This window comes from Eumetopias jubatus, unplaced genomic scaffold (genome assembly GCF_037043125.1).
Source record: "Eumetopias jubatus isolate StellerSeaLion01/CBP00866 unplaced genomic scaffold, mEumJub1_p1.0 scaffold_1, whole genome shotgun sequence".
Lineage (NCBI taxonomy): Eukaryota > Metazoa > Chordata > Mammalia > Carnivora > Otariidae > Eumetopias > Eumetopias jubatus.
Genome location: NW_028274807.1, coordinates 142,358,699 through 142,384,732, shown reverse-complemented (window position 1 = coordinate 142,384,732; position 26,034 = coordinate 142,358,699). Strand labels below are relative to the sequence as shown.

Sequence of the window (26,034 nt, the reverse complement as noted above, 5' to 3'; positions counted from 1 at the left end):
CTGTACATAGTAAGTGCTCAATAAATACCAGACTTTATTATTAAATGGGGGGGGCATGGTGGGTGACGTTTCAAGCAAAGGGAATAGGTACCTCGATGCTTTTACACATGGCGTGTAAACAGGTATGGCTGGACATGTAGTAAGAGATGAGAACTGACCAGGGCCATGAGTGTGGCCATGTGAGTTGCTCATTGTACAATTCCAGTTGTGCTAGTCACAGGGACTACAATGTGAATGTTCCAGCAGTCCCAGAATGGCACAGGGCTCACATTATCCAAGACGCGCCATAGCCTTTGTGTTAGAGAGTAGAGGACAAGCCAGATCATGAAAGGCCTTATATTCTGTGATGAGTAATTCAAAATTTATCATTTCTGACATCTCATTCCAAATGATAGAGACCCCCAAATTTACACATATAATTGGATTTTAATGAAGATATACATCTTTAAATTTTCTCATTATTGAATAAATGAGTGTTTTCTTCTTTTGCATTTCAGTACAGTTAAATTATGCTGACACTGCTCATTATCACTGTTTTTCCAGACAGTACAATTATTTCTTTAAATATAATGGAAATTCAAACATCAATATATCACCATACAAAGAATCCTTGTAGTCTATAATCACCGTCTCATGATTCCTTCAAGTCCTTAGCCTTCTGAATGCAGTTTTTATAGAATTGTGTTCAGATATTAAATACAATTTTGTAATTTGCTTTCTTTTTTCCATCTTTTAATGGGTTAACCAAGAAATACTGACTAGCCCTTATTATGTGCTAGGTATTGGTTTTGCAGATATAATAAAATATGTTTACTCTTTCAAGAAAGTCACAGTCCAGAGGAGAAGACATAAATGTCAACCAATAATAACACCTCTCAAGCAAGAATATCTTCAGTAATCATCATACATCATGTTTTGACCTAGTTATTAGCAAAACATACATAGATTTTCCATTTTTCTTTTTCCCAATTAACATCATACTAGTTTTTCATGCTGTTTCAAAGTCTTAATAATTATCTTTCTAAATTGTTGTAAAACACTCCATTGCTCTAACCAGAGTTCTGTCATTCCCCATTTTTGCATATTTAGGTTATTTCTGAGCTTCAGTGATATAATGCAAAGACTGCATTAATGTCTCTAGCTTTTCTACACTTAAAATATCATTTATTTGAAAAAAATATGATTAAGTTTATTTGCTCAAAGGGTCGGGAAGTTTAGTGACTCTTGAAATGTAGTCATAAAAAAACACTTCTGCTTTTAAACAAATCTCATTAAAAAAAGGCATCTCCACTGCCCCTCTAAATTAATTCTTTTTCCTGCTTGACTTCTCATGGACAAACGATCAATAATTTCACCAATTATCAATAATTTCCTCTTTGTTCGGGTTGATGTTTTATGGATTAAAAAATCCTAAGTTTCTGTGCGCTCTAAGTGAGCTTCTGCTTCCTGGACCAAGGACACGGTTAAGTCTTAATGACGCACACATTACCCGGGAGGTCATTTTTTTCCCTGCTGGCTGGGATAGCTCCGACGTATGTGTGACCTGGACAAAACATCAGTCTGGTTTCTGGCTAAAGAGAGGGAAGCATTTCCTCTCTAGACTTAAGAGACCAAGTTTGTATTTCTGGAGTGGATCTGAAGGTTATATCCTCTGTGTTTCCACATGTGTGCAGTTAGCTAATGAGGGCTGGGAATTCTGAACACAACCATCTACAAATTGTTTAGAGAACAAAGCCCAAATGAAACCATTTGCCGCACAGAGCTTCAGGTAATGCTTTACCTCTTGAGTTAAATCTAAATGAGAAAGCCTTTACATGCCTTTCCCATTGTTTGTCCAAAAAATTCAAGGAACTGGCAACGTCAAAGTGAGCTGGTTACTATGTAGCAACACGGATGCCAAGCCATATAGGATGTTATAGTTTCCGATGCATAAGGAATTCATAGATGCCTACTGGTAATAATCTTCACATTGACAAGAAACCCAACAAAACACACCCATTCCCTGCCTAACAATCACTTAATTTTGATTATAAATATAAAATGGCTACCTTGCTGTTATACTATACTTCCCACAAAAATTCCATCAACAAAAACAGACTACATGCAAATGATGGTGTTGGAGAAGTAAAATAATTCTCTCAATGGTCCCATTAATGGGGACCTAGTTAGAAGATCAGTATCTGGAAGTAGAACATTGGGCCTGAGACACATAACTCTCAAGAATCAGGCAAGGAAGAAGTGGAGTTACAGTCCAAACATTCTAACAATTCAGACTCCAAACGTGGGCAAGGGATTCTAGAGTGAAGTCAAGGGAATAAAGCATGGGCCTAAATAGAGTTGTTCACCAAACTAAACACAGATGCTTAAAGTTTCTTTAAAACATAAGGGAATGAGAGACCAGGCAGCCTTTGGGTTGGAATTAGAAGCGGTAAGGCAACTTGAGACAATAGGAAACTCTGTGGCTGGGGGAAGATCCTTTTGAGAAAAACCAGATTGAAAAAGGAAAAACTGACACAGGCATTTATGTGTTTTGAGGCAAGGATTGGTTTATGGATAAATTCAAAACATTCAAAGTTTTTTGATCAAACTTATCAAATAAGAAATTAGTTGTTTGTCCCTGGGTTCATCCATCAAGGAGATAATGACATCAAACCACTGTCCACAGCTAAGTGCATACTATTTAAAGGAAACAGGGGAGCCTGGGCAAGTAACTGGGATAGAGTGGCCTCTTCAGAGGTCTTAATCTTATCCTCATAAGCAAACACGGGAGGCAAGCCAAACAGAACTTAAATAAGATGAAAGAGAGCATTTGCTGTGAAATTCTACCACACAGGCCCTTTAAGAAAGCACATGCCTCATTCTGAATCTGAGAGGAAGGGAAATTATCAACCGCACTTTGTCCTCTTACCGCCATCCATAATCCTATGATATTTTCCCACTTAAAAATGATTAAACTGCCGCTCACTTTAAAGTTAACCCAGGTAGAAGGCTAGACGTTTGTCAATAGAACTTAAGTGCAAAATTGCAGTGAACAGAAAACCATTCTCAAAAAAAACAATATATGGAATGAACTAAAATGATCAAATATTTTCAAAAGGTGCCTATGCTTTCAAGGCACCATCTGCACGCTCTTTTATAGCCACAGTTAGTGAGTGACAGGACAGAGCGAGAACCCCCAGTCAATGCTGTTTACCGTGGTATGGAACAGGGTGGCTAAAAGCTGCTGCAAGTTTTTTGTTTTTTTTTTTTCAAACCATCCGCCTTCACACAAAATGAAAACATTGTCCTTGTGTCTGCCTGTCATTAATAACATCCAGGACCATTTACTGCTAGTCTTACTTATGGGGATTATTTTAAGGAAGGAAGAGCAAATAACAGAGGGTTAGGCTTTGACCAACTTCTCCAGGTTTGCTTCCTCATCAGTTAAACAGGGATAGAGAATAATTCTTGGAGTTACTTGATAGCTGTTCAACAAGGTGTAGGCTACTGGAAGTTGAAGGCGTGCATGCCTTCAGGGGCCAAGCAGGTAGGCAAGTGAGTGAAGTGGGCTGGTTTTAAGAAAATTAACGGTGATTTAGCCTCCACTAAAAAGGAATCACATCTAAATACTTTGCTTGCAGTGTTGTAGCCAAAACAACATTCCTTTGTTGGACAAATTTTCCCTTTTGATGAATGACAGGAATGTTCTAAGAGATTACAGACTCCAGTGTGCTCAACCACTATTTGAACCAAGGCTGAGTTGCACAGCATATTAGTATAAATATATCTCCTGCCCCCATAACCACTGCTTACCATGTTTCTGAGGACTCTCCAGCTCCTCATCAACTCATTCCCCAACTCAATGTGTTAAGCGGGTCTTCTCTTCTGGGCAAACAAACCGAAGACACCATTCCTGACCCTTACTATTGGGATTCACTTCTTTGTTTTTTTCTTTTTTTTCTTTTTTTTCTTTTGTCCTTATCCTTTAGTGTGTTTCTTTGGTTCACTGGTTGATTGGTTGGGCACTAGGTTAATGGAAAATAGGTTGAAGAGTTTACTTCCTACGCTTAAGGGAATTCAGATGGGAAAGATTAAACTGGTGGCAAATGCTGATAGGCCTGATAGCCTTTGATGCTACCAAAGACTTCAGTCTAACAGAGGTACTAAAAGTCTTCCTGCCCAAACAGATAAACCATCCTCTGGTTTGCCATGTGCCTGATGCTTCTACCAGTTCATGTACCATGCCATGCCGGCTTTTTCTTATTGTCTACCGAAGTTCCCTTGTAAACTGAAATCATCTTCTCTGGAAAGTTATACTCTATACACCTTTTAAAAAAAATGTCCTTAACAAGAACAGAGTCAAAGGATCGGCTCTAGACTAGTAACTGGGGGAAGACAGAGAGAGAGAAAAGATAGGCTGAACTGGACAACATAGGAAATGAATAGGATATTTGGTTGTATTAATAGTCCATATTATTAGGACATAAGTGGTGGAAATACAATGATGCAAAGTAGAAATGTTAAATTCTTAGCCAGATTTCAAACATATACACAGTTTATCAATGCTTGAACAAACTTTTATTTGATAATTCATGTGCAACGTTGACTCATTATGACTTGTCTTATATTATCCTCTCACAATAGAGAAAAAGACACAAAGAACCTGACCACTATCTAAGGCAGAACAACTTCCCCAGGACTTCTTTGGTTTATGTAACACAGCGATGCTTAGTTACACACAACCATAGGGATTTCACTTCAAGCATCTTTTAATAAAATTACATTTTATTAAACTCAAACTTTAAGGGAAATCTTTAGATAATGATTTTTAAAATTCTCTTAGGATATAAGTATTTCATATATAGTTTGCCTGTCTCCCTCTCTCTCACACACACACAGACATACTGACATATGCATGTACTTATATGTAACATACCCATGTACTTATATTTGTATAACAAATACAAATTAAATATATTAATATATAATAACTTATGAATGTACATCTATTTCACCTGGAGTTATTCTAATTTGGTTCAAAAACAATGGTTGGAAATTGAGATAGACTGGGGAAAATTCCACTTTTCATATGGGAATTTTTGGCTTCTTTTGTTTGTTTGTTATTATTGTTAGAGAGGGAGAGGGGGAAAGAGAGAGAGAGAGGAGGAGCAAAGGGAGAGAGAGAATCCCAAGCAGGCTCCACACCCAGTGCAGAGCCCAACACCGGGCTCAATTTCCTGACCCTGAGATCATGACCTGAGCCGAAATTATGAGATGGGCACTTAACCAAATGAGTCACCCACGTACCCCGGGAATTTTTGGCTTCTTAAGTTTTTATTTAGTCATGAGAATATATTTGCAAACCACGTACCTGATAAAAAGTTAATATCCCTAATATATAACAAACTCATATAGTTCAATAGCAGAAACAAATAAACAAACAACCCTATTAAAAATGAGCAGAGGATCTGAATAGACATTTTTCCAAAGAAGACATACAAATGGTCAAAGGTATATGAAAAGATGCTCAGCATTACTAACCGTTACAGAAATACCAGTCAAAACCACAGTGAGATATCACCTCACACCCGTCAAAACGGTTATATTAAAAAGGTAAGATATAACAAATGCTGGTGATGATATGGGGAAAAAAAGGAACCCCTATATGTTGTTGGTGGGAATTTAATTAATATAGCCATTATGAAAAATAGTGCAAAGTTTTTTCAAAAACTAAAAATAGAACTATTGTATGATCCAGCAATCCCTCTTCTGGGTATACATCCAAAGGTAATGAAATCAATACATCAAAAAGACACATGCTCCCCCATGTTTTCTGCAGCATTATTCACAGTAGCCAAAACGTGAAAAATACTTAAGTATATGTTGACAGATGAATAAAGAAATTGCAGTATATGTATATAATGGAATATTATTCAGCTTTAAAAAAGAAGAGATCTTGCCATTCATAACAACATGGATGAATCTGGAGGACATTATGCTGAATGAAATAGGCCAGCCACACAAAGAAAAAAACAAAACAAAGCAAAAACAACAAACAACAAACAACTGCATGATCTAACTTATATGTGGAATCTAAAAAAGCTAAATATTTAGGAGCAGAGAGCAGAAAGGTGATTATCAGGGACAAAACGCTGGGGAAAATGGGAAGATGTTTATCTAGTACAAAGTGGCTCCTATGTAGAAGGAATGTGTCTAGGGATCTAGTCTACAGCAGGATGATTATTGTTGATACAACACTGAATACTGGCAATTTTCTAAGAGTAGTTTTCAGGTGATCTCACCACACATACACAAAATTACTTTGTGGGGAGATGATATGTTAATTAGCTTGACACAGTAATTGGTTAACTATGTATATGTATGTCAAATCATCATAATGTCAAATGAATATACACAAATTTTATTAAAAAATAAAATTTAAAAAGAAGGTTTCCTCTAGTCAAATCAGTCTCAAATTCATCACCTGCTTCTCTATGAAAATATATAGTATTAGTCATAATTTCTTTAAATCGTATATATGAAATTAAAGATTTTCTGATCCTTTACCCCTTCTTATTCAAAAATACCTCATGAAATCCCTTGAGAAACTTTTTAACCATAGTGTTTTAATAGTATTTTTTTTAAATGAGCCTCTAACTTCACCTCACATAATTCTCTTTTTCAGAAAAATATTTTTTCTTTCATTCATTCCTTCAATGATACAGCATACTTCCTTCCCACTTCAATTATCTATTGTAACAGAAGTACCCCAAAGACATAAATTCCAAGGTACCTTAGAGTATATTTCTCTCGGAATTTTACCACGTGATTTCAGTACAGTCTCAAATGTGGTTATTTTCCACATCATCCTTATACTCAAAGCCCAGTGTGTTCTTTAACACTGCTTCCCTAAAATCTTTTGTTTTAGCTCCTGTTTTTTCCATAGTAGACAAGCCCTGAGAATGTGAACAGCTGTGATTTCTGCATCATCTTATTATTTCTTCTTGAGAGAAGTTGTATCTTTATAAGTGTCATAGAGAAGGTGCTCCAAAGATGCTTTATGAACACAGGTTTCTTCCAACTCAAGGCTGATGTAAACTGAATGATCAACAGGTCTGTCTGGATGTCTACTAATTAAAATGAGCTGCCCTTTTCTTAAGAGAAATAATACAAATTAAATGCAGACCTTACTATTTCTCTCTTATTCCACAAAACAGGGATGAAATCAGACCAATATTTAAAATGATCATATGAAATAAAGACCTTGTATCACCAACATTTTATGGACATTCGAGCTAACTTAGAGTCACTTGCAGAACCATAATAAATGATACATTCATCTCTCAAATTCAATTTATGTTCTTATAGTTTTGGGAGCTTTTAGCCATATGCACAAGTTTTCCTCTTTCATACTCCAGGGGTCTCATTTCTTTACTAAAGGACAGAAAAAAAAATAGCTATTTTAATAGCAACATGCATAACCAATGAGTCAATAAGAACAATGACAAATATCAAATCAAATGACTTTAAACTAAAATCACCATACTTTAAACTAAATATACCTTCACTGTGATTTCAAAACTAAGGAAACAAGAATCTTTAGCCCTTCTTTTTATTTTTTTTTTCTTTTTACCTTTGAACTTGTAAAGCATTATGGAGTGAAAAACATAACAAAGGGTGAACAAAGAAGCATTTTTTTTTTCCAGAAGCTATTCGACTCAATTAGAATGAATTCCACCCCCTGCTACTGTGAAAGAACATGTTTGTCCTCAAAGACATAAGGTTTATAGGCCTTGAAAAATCCTGAGGGCTATCAAATAGCCAACACCAAAATGTATGAAAAAAACATCCTTTAAGTACTCACACTTTTTGCTATTAACAAACCAGGCTCAATAAATATGGGTCAATTCATAAAATACACATTCCGTGAACACTTAAAATATACTCAGAATTGCATTAAACTATGTAAGATATGTAGGAGCTCTAGACAATCTGGTTCCTATGAGAAAAAAAATCCAAGTCCAAGGCCATAGAAAAATTTACCTGATGTATATACCAGATACATTACAAACATGGTTCCATGTAATTCTGAAAACACTTTTTTCATCGTAGATATAAATAACCTCATTTGACAACTGAGGAAATGGATGTTTAGAAATGTTATGTAACTTGTCCAAGAGAACTAAAATTATTACTTAGCGATTTTCTTGGTATAGACTTCACTTGGAAAATCCCTCAAGAACTAAATGGGGTTTCTTTAGAAAAATCTACATGTTTTAAAATCCTATATTTGAAAGGATATTTATTTATATGGTATTACAAGTTTACTTTTTTTTAACAAACTGGACACAAACGTATATCATATCTGTCCACTACATATTATTATAATTTGCATGTTATTTAAAATATATTACCATATTGGATTTTCCATATATTTATGAAATTACTGATGAGTGAAAATAGGTAACTTCACACAAGTAAAAGGGATAATTCCACTCTCATAAAATATTCTCAGTTAAAATGTTTACTTTTAAAGAATAACTCTAAGAAGCATGTGTATATGTATGTCTTTGGTACCCCTGGTGTTTTTACAGACCTGTAGAACATACACCTGGCCATGTTCCTTCCTTCCATTGATGTGGCATCAAAAGCTCCCAGAGAGAAAGATAAAGCCTCTGGAATCTAAGTAACCACCCTGAACTGTCCTAGTTCCTCATAGCAATAGAAGATAAGTCCCATCAGAATCCTGAGGAGTTTTATAAACTAGATTATAATCACAAAAGCAAGAGTGATAAGATAGCATAAGATCTTTGACTCCAGATGATGGTCAAAGGTGGTAGTTATTGTAAAATGTTTTTTGTTTTTGTTTTTTGAGAGAGAGAGGGAGAGGAGTCAGAGGGGAGGGGTAGAGGGAGAGAGAAAATTTTAAGCAGGCTCCACACCCAGTGTGGAGCCCAACATGGGTTTTAATCCCACAACCCTGAGATCATGACCTGAGCAGAAATCAAGAGTCAGATGCTCAGCTGACTGAGTCACCCAGGGGCCCCTGTAAAGTGTTTAAGTAGGATGGGAAAAGTCTGGTGAAAACTTCTTGAGAAGGTGAATTTAGGAAGAAATAATTGACATAGACTAGTAGAGATAAGAAGAGAGAGCATTTTATGTATATTAACAAAAGCCAAATTTTAAAAATAGGGAATTGAAACACAGAAGCAGGAAAGCAAGCAGAATATCTGAATAAAAGGATTTCTGTTAAGTTAGAAAATATGATTAGTAAAAGTCATGTTCAGATTATGGGAGGAAACAATATTACTGTACCATTTTATTTTTAAGCCATTTTAAACTCCACAAAAATTATTTAAAAATTTTTTCCAGTAAAATAATTTCTGCATGGGGCACCTGGCTGGCTCAGTTGTTAAGCGTCTGCCTTCGGCTCAGGTCATGATCCCAGGGTCCTGGGATCGAGCCCCGCATCGGGCTCCCTGCTCGGCGGGAAGCCTGCTTCTCCCTCCCCCACTCCCCCTGCTTGTGCTCCTGTTCTTGCTATCTCTCTCTCTCTCTGTCAAATAATTAATTAATTAATTAATAATAATTTCTGCATGTGCAAAGAGAAAGGTGGGTTATAGTATTAAATGATGCCAAATATAATTTTATACTTAAAACAGCAGTGTTACCTACTATATTTAATATCTATGGATAGTTCTACTTTTCCCTAGTCGGTATATATTGAAAATGATCACAAGCAAACGCTGAGTAAATATATAGCTATAAAAGAGTTTTAAAGAAACCTGTGTAGTTGTATGACTACCAAAACATGTTATAAGTACATATTTTGCTTTACATTATTTCAAAGACTTCTCAAAGTTAACAAAGAATAATAATAAAAATAAAAATAAAATAATAATAGGGACTCTTGGGTGGCTCAGTTAAGTGTCGGACTCTTGATTTTGGCTCAGGTCATGGTCTCAGGGTCCTCAGATCGAGCTCCACACTGGCCATGGAGGCTGCTTAAGATTCTTTCACTCCCTCTCCCTTTACCCTCCACCTGCTTGTGCTCAATCTCTCTCTCAAAACAAAAACAAAAACAAAAAAAAACTTTAAAACAATTATTATTTTTAAAGAACCCTCTAAGATATTTAATATGCTGGATTGGAAATAACAGGATTGGAAGGATTATTTTTAACAGGAGAAAACATGCTTAGTTGTAGTTGTCTACACAAGCTAGAGATAACAAATGGAGACCATTTACCTTTAAAGAATTTATTCTTTCTGAACTCTGGCTGTAACACTGTAAAAACTGGTGTTTTTTTCAAAAGATGTCCAGGATGAAAATGCTATGTAAAAGGCACCTAGAGGATAATTCTAAGTAAGTTTATATACTGACTGAAGTTAGCAAAGTTCCTATTCAAACTAACCTCTTCTGAAATGAAAACAAAAGTCAATATCGATACCAAATGAAGCAAATATATGTTTATATATTGACTACCTGTGATTAGTGGTAAAATTAACACTGGAATAGATTAAACTTCACAAAAGAAGTTCAGGGGAATATCACACACTTCATTTTCCAAAGGGAAATGCGGTTGTCCAAATAGAGATGTTTTGGGCTTTTTTTTTAAACCTAATCCCATTATTTGAAAATTGAATAAATGTGTTTTTCAAGTCATTTTGCTTCATGGGCTTCTTGCTCAATAGACTGTGAGCCCACCTGGGGGAGGTGCCTATTCCCCTCAAAATGTAATTCCTCAGACTCATAAATTTCACAGAACATTTATTTTAGTTTGCACTGATTTGGGGAAGTAACAGGTACTAGAAATGAGGCTTTCCATGGTGTTTCGTTTCCTTACCTACTTTGTTTCTATGTGGACAAGCCCAGGGTAGGTATGTTATTTTCTGGAATCCAAATAGTTCCATTTACACATATACACTCCACCCAGGTAGGGGCTACCTCATACCCTACAATGATTTTACATAAAAATATGGCAACATATAATATCTACCCCTTCCTCTATGTTTCATTGGATTTAATATAGAAATCCATACATCCCTCATTTGCTATATAAATACTCCCTGTCAGTAAGGAAGACAATTAAATGGTAAAGAAATTGAACACTTCCAAAGCTGTCCAAGTATATGGCCTCATATCTAGTTACCTAAAATACTTCAAAAAAAAAAATGTGTGGGGTGCCTGGGTTGGTTCAGTCTGTTGGGCCTGATTCTTGATTTGGGCTCAGGTCATGATCTCGGAGTTGTGGGGTCGAGTCCCTCATCGGGCTCTGCACTCAGCAGATTTGGGATTCTTTCCCTCTACCCCTACCTCAACCTGTGCACTCTCTCTCTCTAAAAATGAATAAATAAATCTTTTAAAAAATGTGTGACATGGCCATGAATCTAGAACTGCCAAATGGATTCATTCACACCCCACCTTGAAACAATCTAGGAGGGTTCTATCCCCCTCTATAAAATTAGTAGAGCATGCAGAATTATTTTTCTTACAGAAGAAATAACAATTTGTGACTTCATTTAATAAAGAATGAATGATATTCTCCATGGATGATTTCAGATCTTTTGAGATACTTGTCTTCAACTTTGATTTTAAGGGCCCAATGAAATGTTAAAGGCAACATAAGCTTCCATAAGTATAATTCAACCAGCTTGTGACAACAAAGGCAAAAGGAAGTATTTCAAACTCTTAGAAGTTGGTATGCTTGGCACACGCTAACTATGCTTATATCCTATGGCTATTAGGCATGGAAACTTTCTATGGAATATCCATTACTCATTCCCTCTGCTCTAAACACATAGCCTGTCAGAAAAATGGTGTGGGGAGGGGAACAGAGGAAGCCAAACTTAAAAAGCAGGAAAAGGCAGAGACAAGTAAATTCATTGAAGATTTACACCACGTTTTCAATGGCTTCTTTCATTTAATTTTCCCTGACTTTTTAAATTAGTAAATATACTGGACCCAGAGGGAAACATATGGAGAAAAGCAGGAAAACAAACAAACAAAAAAACAAAGCAGTGCAAATCTCTGTGTCTTGTACAATAGCCCTTATTTGGTCTTTGCATTTGCGTATCTGAATGAACTGTGGTCTGCTTTTCATTAATCTCCATCTGGAGCTGTTGCCTGCTTTGTTCAGCAATTTCTGGTCATTTTGGCCTGACGGTGACTGTTTTGTTTTATGTTGCCATATTTTACAGAATGAAAACTGCCACAGCCACCACCCAAGAAAGAACAATCTTGAAGACGAGAGGTTATGTTGAAGGAGTGCTCCATGACCCCTTCCAGAACAGAGAGTGAGTGTGTTTCTCTGGGCCTGCCTACTGTGGAGAACTTCAGGGTGTGAGTGGGATACAAGGAGGGAACAAAAGCCTTTCTTTCAGATGCTAAGTTAGGGTAAGAGTCTAAGGTTGGGCTAATATATCAAGGTTCATTTTGAGGCTTTTTCTTTTCATCTTCAAGGAGACTAGTGAATGTACTTCCTCACACCCCACTAAATACAAACTTGCATGTAATATACTGCATGTGCAACAGCTCATGAAAAATTGAATTCATATCATATCCTTAAAAACAAAAATAAATAAATCCTGTCTTCCTAAGATTTGGTTTTAATTGCACAGCCGGAGTCTGGAGGCGAAGTTGCAAATGGTTCAGAAGCAAGTGTCTCAGAGAAGACCAAATCCAATTTGCATTCTCTAATGACAAGCTCGTGATTTTGTTTGAAAAAGCCACGTCACCCTTTCCATTCCCTTCCTTAAGAAATCCACGGTCAAGAAGAACTCAATTTCTGCCGATTATTTAAAAAAGCAAAACATAATATTCTCTCCCAATTGATTACCATTTTCATCTGACATTATTTTACAAGAAACAAAGAAATGTATAGTCATAGGCTCCTCATAGTTCATAAAAAGAACCATCAAAACATAAATATAATAAATATAAGTGAAACCAGATCATTTTTCCAAGAACTGGTTTTGTTTTTGTTTTTGTTTTGTTTTGTTTGTTTGTTTTGTCTGAAAAGACAACAGATTTGGAGAAATGTAAAGTTAATAATAATCTAGCACCCATATTCTCACCCCCTTGACATATTTTTTTGTTTAATATTGCCAGTATTTTATACCACAGCTGACACCAGGTGTTGTTGAATGTTATCCATGCAGAACTCACTTACTCATCAAATCAGGCCATATTATTACTATTATTATTATTATTTTACAGATGGGGAAACTGAGGCACCCAGGAATGTTGAGTCATTTACCACAGATCACACAGCTTACTTAGTGGAGAGGCAGTGTTCAAACCAGGCAGTCTGGCTTTACCACAGATATAACTGTAAGCCATACTTACTCTCAAATATTTACCTAGTTCTGTATTTATTTTACACATGATTTTATATTCCTCTATATTCATTTAACTTCCTATAATAAACATGTTCATCATCTGACATAGTTTAGTATTCTTTCCTGTCATTGCAATGGCCGTGTCAGTTGTATATGCTCCATAAGCTAGAATTGGGAGGTTGCCTATACTTGTGTCCAATACAGAGAATGAAAGAGTGCTCAGCGTGTGCCTATTTACACATCCTTTAAACATATGTTTGAATAAAATATTTGGGACAATGTTCTCAGTGTGATTACTAGAGTCAATAATATGCCTTTTATTGCTCTCTCCACACTGACTTTATAAGAAGTCTCTACTAATTTAGGATGATGCCAACAAAGATGGGTGACCAGATAGACAGGAACCAGCATTGGATGGCCTGCGTGAAATAATGTTTGCTACCTGAGTGGATATAAACTATCACTGCAAATTACTTTAATACGCATGTTTCCAGTTGTTTCTTGACTCACCCGGAAGACACTGCTCCTTCGCAGTCCTTTTAAGTGTTTGTTGGTTTTTGTATTTTGTTTTTCCTTTCTAACATCTCTCCCAATGGATCTATAAGTGCGGAGTTCTCCTTGCTCCTAAATCCATCTGGTTTTGCTCCTACTTAAAATCTCCAATTTAGAATCTTTCATCATAAAATCTTACAACCAGTGAATCTTCATTTTCACTATTGTCTATAGACCCCCAGGTATCATTGCTCTTAGCTCTCTACAAATACCTTCTGGATCAGTTACTTTCCCCAATACTATTCTGCTTCAGTTCCTGGCTATTTCAATAAATACTTAGATGGTTGTTTCAATGTCTTATTTTATCAGTTCCTTGAACTCCTCAATGATGTCACATCTTCCTTCCAACCTTAGAAACGCACTCCCCTGGTTATCATTGACAACTATAAACAATTTTCCATAAATACAATTGCTGCCTCTTCCCAACTGCATGTCATTTGTACTGGTAACGATTTCAAGGGCCATTTTTTCTGAAAAGAATATTCTATATAGGATTCAGAATATCATTAAAATAATATTTTCCCTCAAACATGAAAGTGACAGTAATACCTTTCTGATCATGAGTGCTTACTTTCCTAAAAGGATACCCACCTCCATGTATTTGAGGAAGATTATGATTCAGAATCACTACTGTTAATCCACAGGCTCCAAATGTTGAAAAGGTAACTGGAGGCTTTTATTTGTGTGTGTAGGATGACCACATGTTCACTCCACCTTCTTTATACTGCCCTCAAGGCAAAAGGTCTAATAGCCCTCGGGCTTCCCATAAGGTCATCTTTAGCTACTCTTCTATTAAATGCTTTCCCCAGGAGGTTCCAGGGTCCCTTTCTTCCTCCCTTCCTTCCTCTCTCCCTTTCCTCCATCTTTCCCTCCCTCTTTCATCTCCTTCTGTATTTATCAGTGCTTATTACGAGACTAGTAGTCTCCAAACCACTTTTTAAATCCATATTACAATGAATAAAAATATTTTGTATTAGCAAACCCAAAATTCATTTGTATGTTTAAAACATACGCATTTGTAAAATTACACTAATATGTTCTAAAATCACACACAGGAGGTTGATATAAAAACAGAGATATGTTCTAATATTTTCTTCTAGCATCCCCAACAGATAGTCAAGCATTCCCCTGCAATACCTCACTTCGAAGGTAGTCTTTCTAGGTTACATAGGTCCTGTCTTCATTGAGTTTAAGTCTTTTTGGAGAGAGAGAGAGAGAATTAAATAAACTATCACAAGAAAATGTGGATAAGAGTGTTAGGAGTTTCTTCTATTCTAGCTACGTGGGTCTGCTCAATTACATCCTAAAATTCTTTCTCCCAGACCTTTCCCAAGCTCATCCATTCTGACTTGCCTTTATAAACTTCATTCCCCCAAAAGAAATCTTCATCTTCTCCTCTCACAGTGTTTTGTGCGTATCTCTATTATGGATATCTATGTTACACTTTCACATGTATTAGGCCAATAACACTGATCCTAGTAAACATGTTAGGATTAGTTTCTTGGTTTTCTCTTTGGTTTTCTTTTCAAAATGAACAATTAAATGACAGGAACCTGTCTTCTTATTTTTTGGCTTGTAGTACCTAAATACCTAGTGCATTTGTGAGATTTTAGGAGACGTGCAATGTTTTGTTTTGTTTTGTTTTGTTTTTTATTGCTGAATAGAACCTGACTACCATTACCCAAGTAGGCTACGATATATTTTCAGTATATGAGTGTCTGTTCCTAAAACATATGCACATTATATCTGTATGTGAAATAGGAGCAGTATTTAGAATGATGTTGGCTCTACCATACTTCTTGATGTCAGTATTACAAAAAAGGCTGGATTACAGGAACAACAAATAACATATGTTACAAGAAGCATTCCAATTTTCTAGTAAGAACTGAGTCATGCAAGAGAGACCATACAGATTTCACAAATAATATATAACGCAACCCTTGAAAGAGTATGGGATTCCCAGACATGAAGAAACATGAGTCACAGATATAGTCACATAACTTCAGAAATGTTTCCAGGGGGAAGCAAACAAACAAAAAAAAAAGACTTAATAAGATACCAACTCAGATCCCGAGAGATGCTGACAGCAGAAGCTTAGACAGAATGGGCCCATCCATAAATTAATTCCTAGTCAACCCATGTTGCAAAAGCTTTAAAGAACAGATAAATTAAAACGTGCTTTGCATGGGGAACTTTTCCCCAGAGTTCCTCATTTTTATATAGGAAATCAATTTGCATCACTGATGATATCATTCAAATCAGACAACCCAAAGTTGTTAAGAGGTAATTTAGTTTTACGCTGAAGCAATTTGATACTTGTTCTGATTTGTGATTTTCATTTTGTTTGTTAATGAAAAAAATTAATGAACAATGCTACTAGAAATACAACTCATCAAAGCCTCAGCATTATTAAAGAGGTTTGCCATATACTGTACATCGTGATCATTGTGCAGTTGGTGCCTGGACCTCTGCCTTGGAGGAGCCATCAATCCAGCAAGAATCCATGGTACAGATGCCCTTACACATACCTTTGCACTGATTTGTGTTTTTGTCCAGAATTGCCTTTGTGGATACAATTTTTCCATACCTGAAAGAGAGAGAGAGAGGGAAAAATCCATGTTATTATAGCCCAATGAAGACGCTTAAAATATCTTAATGAACATTGGTACACACACAGTTGAGCAGGAATAAACCAAGAAAATAAGCTCTGCACTCCCATTTCACACCTGGATGATCACTTTTCACCAGTTCTTCTTTATAACTCGAGAATGAGCTTCCCTACATAATCACTGGGTTGAGCCTTCAAAAATAGACCTGTCAGGCTGTCATAGGTGGCTGAAAGGGGGTTGCGTGTGATTGTGATCAAAGTAAATCATACTGTGGATTGCTGGAGAAAAGCACAGACCTTGGCGCCAGGGATAAACAGGGCTTACATCCAGCTCTGGCGCTGACCTAGTGTTGCAATGCTGAGCAGTTTAACACAACTTCTCCAAAACTATTTTTTTCATCTGTAAAAAATGAGAATTGTAGTAATTCCCTTTCAGCATTTGGGAGAGAGTTAAATTGAAATATTAAGATTTCCTAGCAGTGCTCCTAAGATAAATAGGATTTTTTTTTTTTTTGCTATTAAATACATACTGTAAGTTAATTGAGGATAAGGACTGAGTTTTGTATTCTCAGTGCCTGCCACCATATGTAATAGGAACCCAATAAATGTTTGCTATAAATAAATGAACGATACAAGTAATCCAATGGTACTTCATCTACATTAAAGTTTCTACCATAAACACATATAAGTTATATTCATTATTTTATCATCTCTTGCAAAAGACCTAGTCTAGGTTTTGTTTTTTAAAAGATGGGTAATATGGAGAATGAAAATCTCTTTAAGCCTGTTTCCTAAGGTATAAATGATAGGACTGAAGAAGATAACTTCTAAAACCCTGTCCTTCTTTAGGATTCCATGAAGGATGCTCCTGAATCATCATAACATGGAGAAATTATAATGCAAATTTAAGTGCCAAGTTTACTAAGAACTCATACTTATGTTCGAGATTTCAGCCATGTTACAACATGTTTGGCAAGTTTTCTTTTAATTCTGTGTTCCTAACCAAGTGTGAGTATATATGACAAATAGTAAATATTCCATGTCAGAATAAACTAGGTTCCCTATCACCACTGTTTCTTTTGCATTTACAATACCCTCTTATTATATCTTCAATTCTTTGGAGCATTTTGGTGATCATTTATTAATATTCTAGTGTTGATAAAGTCATTGTGCTAGAAATGCCTTCGCCTCTTTTCTCCCCCCCCCCAGATGTTTATGGCTTGTTTTTGTTTTTTGGCAAAATTCATGATAAAGATTCTCAGTAAAATAAAAATTAAGATTGCCACTGTAGATTTTTTGTAAGTGTACTTCATTGGGTTGACAATCTTAATTTGGTTTTTTGTTTGTTTGTTTGTTTGTTTGTTTTTGAGAGAGAGAGAGAGAGCACCCCTGGGCCAGGGTGGGGAGGGGCAGAGGGAGAGGGAGAAAGAAAATCTCAAGTAGACTTCATGCCCAGCACAGAGCCCCAACAACAAGCTTGATCTCATGACCCTAAGATCATGAACTTGAGCCAAAATCAAGAGTCAGACACTCAACTGACTGAGCCATCCAGGTACCTCTTAGATGGTTTGACCAAGGATGGATTGAGGGTCCTCTAGAAATTCATGGAATTAATGTCATTATGAAAATAATAGCACCAATAGCTATGAAAATCATTATGAGTTGACCTATCAATAGATCACAATAGGAACTAGAATATTTGTATCTACTTAGATGAAGGGGTCTGAGATAATTCCCTCGAGTCACCTACATGCCCCTTACTAAAGTCAGCCAGAACTGAGATGAAGCTATCCAAAACTGAATTGAGTAGATTTTGCCAGCCTAATCCTGACATTTCAGCTGCTTGCACGCCTGGTACCACTGCATTTTCCACACCTTTATAACTATAACTCTATAGTTAAATAAATCAGAGAGAGCTAGGGCTGAAAGTGTCTACTATCATTTTGCAAATGTAGAAAATGTAATCTAAGAGATCACTAACTTGATCAAAATCACATAATTTGTGAAAGTTACAGGAGGGACTGGAATATGGGATTTTTAAGACTGGTACAGTGCTTAACCATTATACCAACTGCCTCCAAAACAGAGAAGCTACACATATTAACTCTTCTACTTTAAAGATTTATTTATTTATTTATTTGAGAAAGCGAGAATGAGAGAGAGAAAGAGTACATGAGGTGGGGGAGGGTTAGAGGGAGAAGCAGGCTCCTCGCTGAGCAGGGAGCCCAATGTGGGACTCAATCCCGGGACTCCAGGATCATGACCTGAGTCAAAGGCAGTCACTTAACCAACTGAGCCACCCAGATGCCTGTCAACTCTTCCACTTTAATCAATCTTCATGTCTTTGGGAATTCAGGTATTCAACTCCAGGGCAATATAGTATAGTGGTGAAAAGAATACGCTATGACAAAAAACTGTCATGACTCAAATCTTGATTCAGCCTGGGTATATTTGATTGGCTAAGTAAGCCTTATGTGTCTTTTGTATCATCTCACCATCTATAATTACATAAATCCATTTATTTAAATATTCATTTAGACTATTATCTATTTAAAATTATATACATCTACGTACAAATATATAAAATGATAATAATCTCTACCTCATAAGGTTGTTTTGAGGGTTAAGTGGGGTTTACTGCGATGATAACAGTGGCCGGCATAGAATAAGTGCTCATTAAATATTAGCTCTTTTTGTGATTATTTCCTTCCTGTTATCTGCTATATAAAAATGTCTCTAGTCCTTGGCATTCTCTGAGGTGGTTAAGAAGTGGAAGGGGGTAAAGTCCTGTCCCAAAGGACAGTTTAAAACATTAATACTTAGACTGTCTAAATCTTCCACTAAGAAATTTGGAAGGATAATTTACATTTACCATTTATATTGTTATTTTTAATGGTAGGGATTAGATTAACTATGTTGTCACTGTACTTAACCATACAAATACCCATAGGTTCAAAGCTTTTGTTTGTTTGTATGTTTGTTAGGTACTACTGAAATGTCTATTACCTCATGCCTATTTTTAAACAAGCCCACTTCCTCCAAAATTTGTCACCCCCCAATGTCCCCGTTCCAACAAACACATACAGACTCTCCTTCAAGCTTTATTTCATCCCAAGAGTTTCTCTTTTATGGAAAGAACCAGTAAAATACTATCATATTTGCACAGTCTCTTCAGTCTACAGTGGTTTAAAGTATCTGTAACTGTACCTTTTTTTTAAGATTTATTTATTTTAGAGAGAGAGAGAAAACGTGAGCATAGGGAAGGGCAGAGGAAGAGGGAGAGAGAGAGAATCTCAAGGAGACTCCACACTGAGTGCAGATTTCCCCACACAGGGCTGGATCATGCAACCCTGAGATCATGACCTGAGCCAAAATCAAGAGTTGGTCGCCCAACTGACTGAGCCACCCAGCCGCCCCTCTAAAATTGTACCTATTAATGACAGTAATGTTTGCTAGATTTGGGCTATTCAGGCAAGTAAACATTTGCAAGACTATATGTATCTTAGTGTAGAAAACAAAAAGGGAGAAGAAAGGGAACATTTGCTGAAATTTTTTTTTCCACACAAAGCACTATTCAATACAGTGTGGGAGAAGTAAAAACTAGAGGAAGAAAAAGAATTTAGAACATTTATAACCATCTAACATCAGGCACACAAACCCTTAAGACAAAAATCCTTCTTAATTGCTTTCTAAAGCTACTCTTGAAAATTTTATATATAAGTACCTTCCAAATTAAAATTTAGCTCTCTTTTAAAGAGGAAACTAAAAATTACTGTATCTCATAGTGAATTACATCTCCCAATGGGACTTTTAGCCTATGATGTGCCAATATTACTAGGATGTCTTTCTTTTCCTTCACTGAATGTAGTATATGTAAAAAAAGAAATAGCTGTCATTTTATTACGGCCAAAAAAAAAAAAAAAAAAAGGAAAGGAAGGAAATGCTTTCTTATGGAAAGCATTTGTAAATATTTTGGCAAGCAACTTTATTCTAAAACGAAATATTATGTCCCAGGAAGCATTATAATGCTACTATGAGTGGAAAATCACTCATCACATACACACACACACACCAAAAAGTAAATTATGCTATTTCTTGATTTCCCTATTCCTAATTACACTCAGGGAGGGCTTTCCAATAGTGTCCAATCACGAAACAATGGAACACAACTGAGAGTACCTGACGTAGCCACTAGTGTGACTAGAGTTAAAAAAATTTAATTCTTTGGCTCAGTTACAGTCTTTTGCACTAACAATTATTTCACAAAGCTGTGATATGCTTTAAACAACAAGAGAAGGTATTTAATGGGCCATTGGTTCCAGTTCATGTTTGAACTCTCCCAGTGACAAACAGGTACTTTCTGCATGACTGGTGCTGTATTCTCCATGCTCTGCAAAGTCAACATCTGATGGAGGTAAATAAAGGTTAGGCTTTTTTTTTTTTTTTTTTTAAAGATCCAAACCACCATAAACAGAAAAGCCACCTACGTCATCTACCTGTGAAGAATTATATCAAATCTTTCTTCCTGATGTTTTGTCAAAGTATCCTAATGGACTAGAGTAAAAACTACTATACAGGCTAACGACACATTTTTATACATTCTGAAGAAAAAATACTTCTGAGGCAAAGGTATTTCCAAACATAAGTTATCTCACTTCTTCACTCTTCCCCTTCTTTGGGTTTAGAGCAAGACTGTAAGTATTCATAAAGTTTTTCTTTATGACACCCATGAGTAGAAAGCAAAATCTGAAAATGGTCACAAAATATGCGATCAGATTATTTCAGGATGATGCCTGGAAACAGACACCTGAGCACTCGTGCCATGTGCTTCTGGCTCCAGAAGCTTCCAGACAAATCCAATTCACTTCTCCATGCTTTCATTTCATACAGCCAGAAGAGATACAGGATTATCCACAGTCAACTTCCTCCAGGATGGGTTCAACTTCTCAGGGGAAACAAATAAATGAAGTGAACACATTTAGTATCCTGATTCTTACATTCAGCACCTTCTCTAAGCCAATGTGAGAAACCCCTAATTCACATTGCTAAGGTGGTTTTAGGCATAAAAATATGCGACTCCACATAATACCTGCATATTCACCAGCTATCCAGAGGGCCAGTGCATTCTCCAAATGCGGCCAGGTCCCAAATAACATTTTCTTTCCACTCTAAGAGCACTCTGTAAAACAGTAGCCAATCTGTAATAACTACCCAATTATTATATTTTATGTTTTCATAACTGAGTTTTATATAGTTATGTGTTGTCTATTAACTGACTTTTACCCTAGCTTGTCAGCTCAAGTTTTACATTTAATTTTTTAAAGAACAGCCAATTCTTTCTGGCATTTATTCTTATTCTTTAACAGCATCTGGGTCAAACTGTTTGTTGATACACTTGATTATTCCACATACAAGCTTAATTTGAACAAATGGCATCTTTTATTTTCCAAAGTTGAAAAGAAAATAGAACTATTATGGGTCTACTCATCATGCATTATGAAGACATCAAATTGGTGGGATCTTTCTATAAAGAATTTATTTTTAAATCCTTTTGCTGAATCACCCACTGTGTATATTAATTCAAAAAATACAGGCAAAGACTGAAAATAGAGTCTCCGCAGTCAATTAACTCCCAGCTAACTCATTTTTCACATGCCTTCTGTATTGATACCAGACTCAAAAAAGGTACTGCATTTATTTAACGAGTGAAACATTATCCTTTCAGCAAATGTGGCTGTTTGCCTACTTCTAGATGGCTCATTCATTCTTTGGCATTTTAGGATGTTAATGGAATATAGCTATGGCTTTAGGGATCCAGTAGGAATGTGGTGGGGCCATTCCTTCGATTGGCCACATCAGCCAGGTTTCATCTACAAGTCCACAGCTCAGTAATATCCTGAAGCATTAACAAGTTTAATCTACCACTGAGTGGCCAAAGCCAGCAATAACTGGTGGGCTGAACTATGTCCCCTCAAAATTCATGTGTTGAAGTCTTAACCACCAGTACCTCAGAATGTAATCCATATTCAGAAAGACAGCCTTTAGATAATTAAGGCAAAACAAGGTCAGATGGGAGGGCCTAATTCTAACATGACTGGTGTCCTTATAGATTAGGACAAAGATAGGCACAAAGGAGAGACCACGTGAGGACACTGAGGTAAGACAGCCATTTGTGAGCCAAGGAGAGAGGCCTCAAAAGAAACACCAACATCTGGATCTCATACTTCTCACCTCCAGAACTGTGAGAAAATAAATTTTGTCATTTAAGCCACCCAGTGTGTAATATTTTGTGATGGCAGCCCTAGCAAACTAATACAATAACATCTATCCAAGACCTGGTAAGCTTTGGAAAAAGGAAGAGAAGTGAGACTATCCAGACCACTGTCCTCCTTTTAATGCTTTGCTCAATGATTTCACAGTTGGTACCTCCAAGCCCTAACCTATCACCCCCAAACTCTTTGTCATCCAACACCTGTGTGGATGACAGAAGCCAAGAAGTATCCCAGCATCACCCAGAAGAGGCAACTAATAATCTAGAACCTGGTTCTTAGCCTTGTGGTCTGGACATTCTTTCCCTCCCTTGCCCACCCCAGAGATAGTCAAACTCTTGAATCATGGATCCACACCAAGTTAATTTCACAAGTCCATTGCACAAACTAAAATGCCATTTATTAACTTACAACTTGAGAATAACACATTACAAAGAACACAAAATAAGAGTTTCCAGTTGGGAGAATTGAAGAAAACTTCTCAGAAGAGGAAGTGTTTGAAGAAAGGGCAACATTTTGGCAATCAGAAGCTTTTTATTCTTCTGAGGAATAATAAAAACAATTCCTCCAAAAAAGTTTATTTTTTACACCAGTGTGTTATTTAGCAAATTACTATTTTCACAAATAGTCTCACCAAAATTCTACGGCTATAACATTACATTTACAATCTGACCAACCCTCAGACAATGGTCCTCAAAGGCTAATGTGCACCAGAGTCTCTCGGAGGAGCTTATTAACACACAAATCGCGGGGCCCTACTTCCAGAAATACTGATTCAGTAGGTAGAAGGTGGGTCTGAAGAATTTGCATTTCTAACAAGATCCCAGGTGACACCACTACAGCTAGATAGTGTTTTGAGAACCACCACTTCAAGAGAATAACACACCAACAGCAAAGCACATGTGGTTAGATATTTGCAAGACTCCAGAGACTAAGGGAGCTTTCTGCAGACACGGAAAACTACTTTCAAAACTGCAAACAATATTTGCCTTTGATCAAATGATATTCCATGTTGAAAAGGCAGACTATAATTTTTTGTCAGAGTTTTTGCTTAATATAGCCAATATAATGACTACTTAAAACCCAAGTAGATCTGGTTTGGAATTTTTTCAGGTACTTTTTAGAAAGAAAGTCCAGTGAAAACACATGGGCCATGTCTATGTTAACTCTCTTCCTTCACTTAAAATAACTGGTGGTTAATTAGTGGTTTGATTGAATTAGAGTGCTAATACAGTGAGAAAACTGGCAAGCAGATGATTAGAACCGGTTAGTGCTTTTGTTGGTCCTTTAATTAGAAATGGGTATAAACCTGGAGCAGATATACCAGACCAAAGATGAATACTTTCAAATTCTAAAATAAAACAAAACAAAATCATTAAGCCGCTGGTTCTTGGAGTTGGTAACCCGTGGACTATACTTTAGATTATATATTTTGGTTACATAGTTAAGGTACATACCCTACCTTCTTAGTGAAAGCTTGTGAGAAAGGGGTTTCCATGCAAACACGATTGAAATCACATCTTTTGTGTACTTTCTGCAACTGATCATAGCACATTTCAGCTTGTTTAACATTGTTTAACATTTGGTCTGCTAATGTGGAAAGAAAATGGCTTTTGTTCAATTAATATGGACTTGAATCCCAATTCCACCATCCCTATGATGTGGGACAAATTACTCAATGCCTCGGCACCCCAGTTTTCCTGATCTGTAGGATCTGCTTTTAGAAATGGCTGTAGGATGAAATAAAACAGTGTGTGTTAAAACTCCTACTATGATGTGTGGCATGTTGAAATTCCTTCTGTTCTCTTACTAAATCCTGCCTTATGCTTTGTTGCCTATATATTTAATTTATGGTATAAAAATGATTACTTGGATAAAATTTCTCTTGTTTTGTTTTTAAGTAAACTACACCACATGTGGGGCTCGAACTCAGGACCCTGTGATCAAAAGTCGAATACTCTACTGACTAAGCCAGCCAGCTGCCCTTGACTTTGATAGAGCCAGCAAAACCCACTTAGGAAGTACGTGCCTTAGCACTCATATGGCTTCTCATTTATACTCCGAGTCAATTCACAATTTCTTCTTCACTTGCTCAGTCTCCTCCTGGCAATCCCTAATGACTTGTTCAGCCTGTTCTCCAGACTCAGCCATGTCAATGCTGCCCGCGCCCCCACCCCCCGCCATCTTCCCAAAGACTTTTACCTTCTAACTTTGCACCAGCATCTACTGGTTTAGTTCAGAACCCCAGACCTACCCATTTTCTAGTTTCTCCTTCCCGGGCCATCAGCTAATGAGTCATTGTACTTAGTCTACTACCCCTTGACCTGGCATTCCTTGGTTTTCACTGCTGTCAGTTCCTGGTTTACTCATGCATACTTGACTGTGAACAGTACTCTACTTCCTGTGCCATTTTGTTTTCAAGAACCCAATCCTGTACTACCAAGTCTCAAGGTCTTTTCTGTAAGTGGTTTTTAGATTCGAGAGATTTTAAATACCTCTTTTATCAGAAGCAAAGTCATCTTGTCAAGAATTCATGGGTCTCCCCTTTAAAACCGCTCTAATCACCATTCCGATGTGTTTTATTTAGTTGACACTTTTATAGCACTTTCTATGGGCCAGAACTTGTTCTCAGCTTTCTAAATACATCCACTCTTGTCAATCATCACAATAACCCCGTGTGTTAGGCTCTATCACTAGCTATAGTCTACAAATAAGGACACTGAGAGACTTAAGTAACTTCCCCCAGCTCACATGACCAGGAAGTAGCAAAAGCAGAATCCAGTCCCAGGCAGGCTGACCTCAGAGCACATGGTCTGCCAAAACTTCAGTATGCTGTCTCTCAGCCCTAGCTCCTCCTGCCACTGTCCTCTCTCAAAAAGAGAGTCACCACTCCTCCTTTTCTCTCCTTCAAGTCCCATTCATCGCTGCCACAACTGTCTCTCCCCTTGTTTCCCTATATATCACCTATGTTTTTCTGAAACTTAACCTTTTTCCTGGTGCCAGGGCTCCTTCCCCTCTGCCTGCCCTTGCACACCTGCAGACCCTCTCCTTCTACACACTATCATCTCTTTGCATTCCCTGCCAGTCTTTTCTGAAATGATTGCTCTGCCCAGGCTACTTCTTTATTTTCATTATCTATTTTTTACTTAACTCCTAAATACTGGCTTTTATCTATTGGAATAGAACTTTGAAAATTAACTAGTAACTTCTTAAGAAATAAAATAATCTGTTATCAACATCCTTGACTTCTCACTATCATTTAACCCTCTTTTTTGGGGGGGGGGTGAT

The 26,034-nt window shown here is 36.8% G+C and overlaps 1 protein-coding gene across 1 annotated transcript in view; it reads right to left on the bottom strand.

The window, feature by feature from the left end:
* RBMS3 (RNA binding motif single stranded interacting protein 3) overlaps positions 1-26,034 on the bottom strand; it is a 1,335,892-nt gene that overhangs the window by 498,774 nt on the left and 811,084 nt on the right. Inside the window, exon 6 of the mRNA XM_088026449.1 lies at positions 16,398-16,456. Coding sequence (XP_087882575.1) covers positions 16,398-16,456 — 59 coding nt within the window. The remainder of the gene's footprint in view (positions 1-16,397; positions 16,457-26,034) is intronic.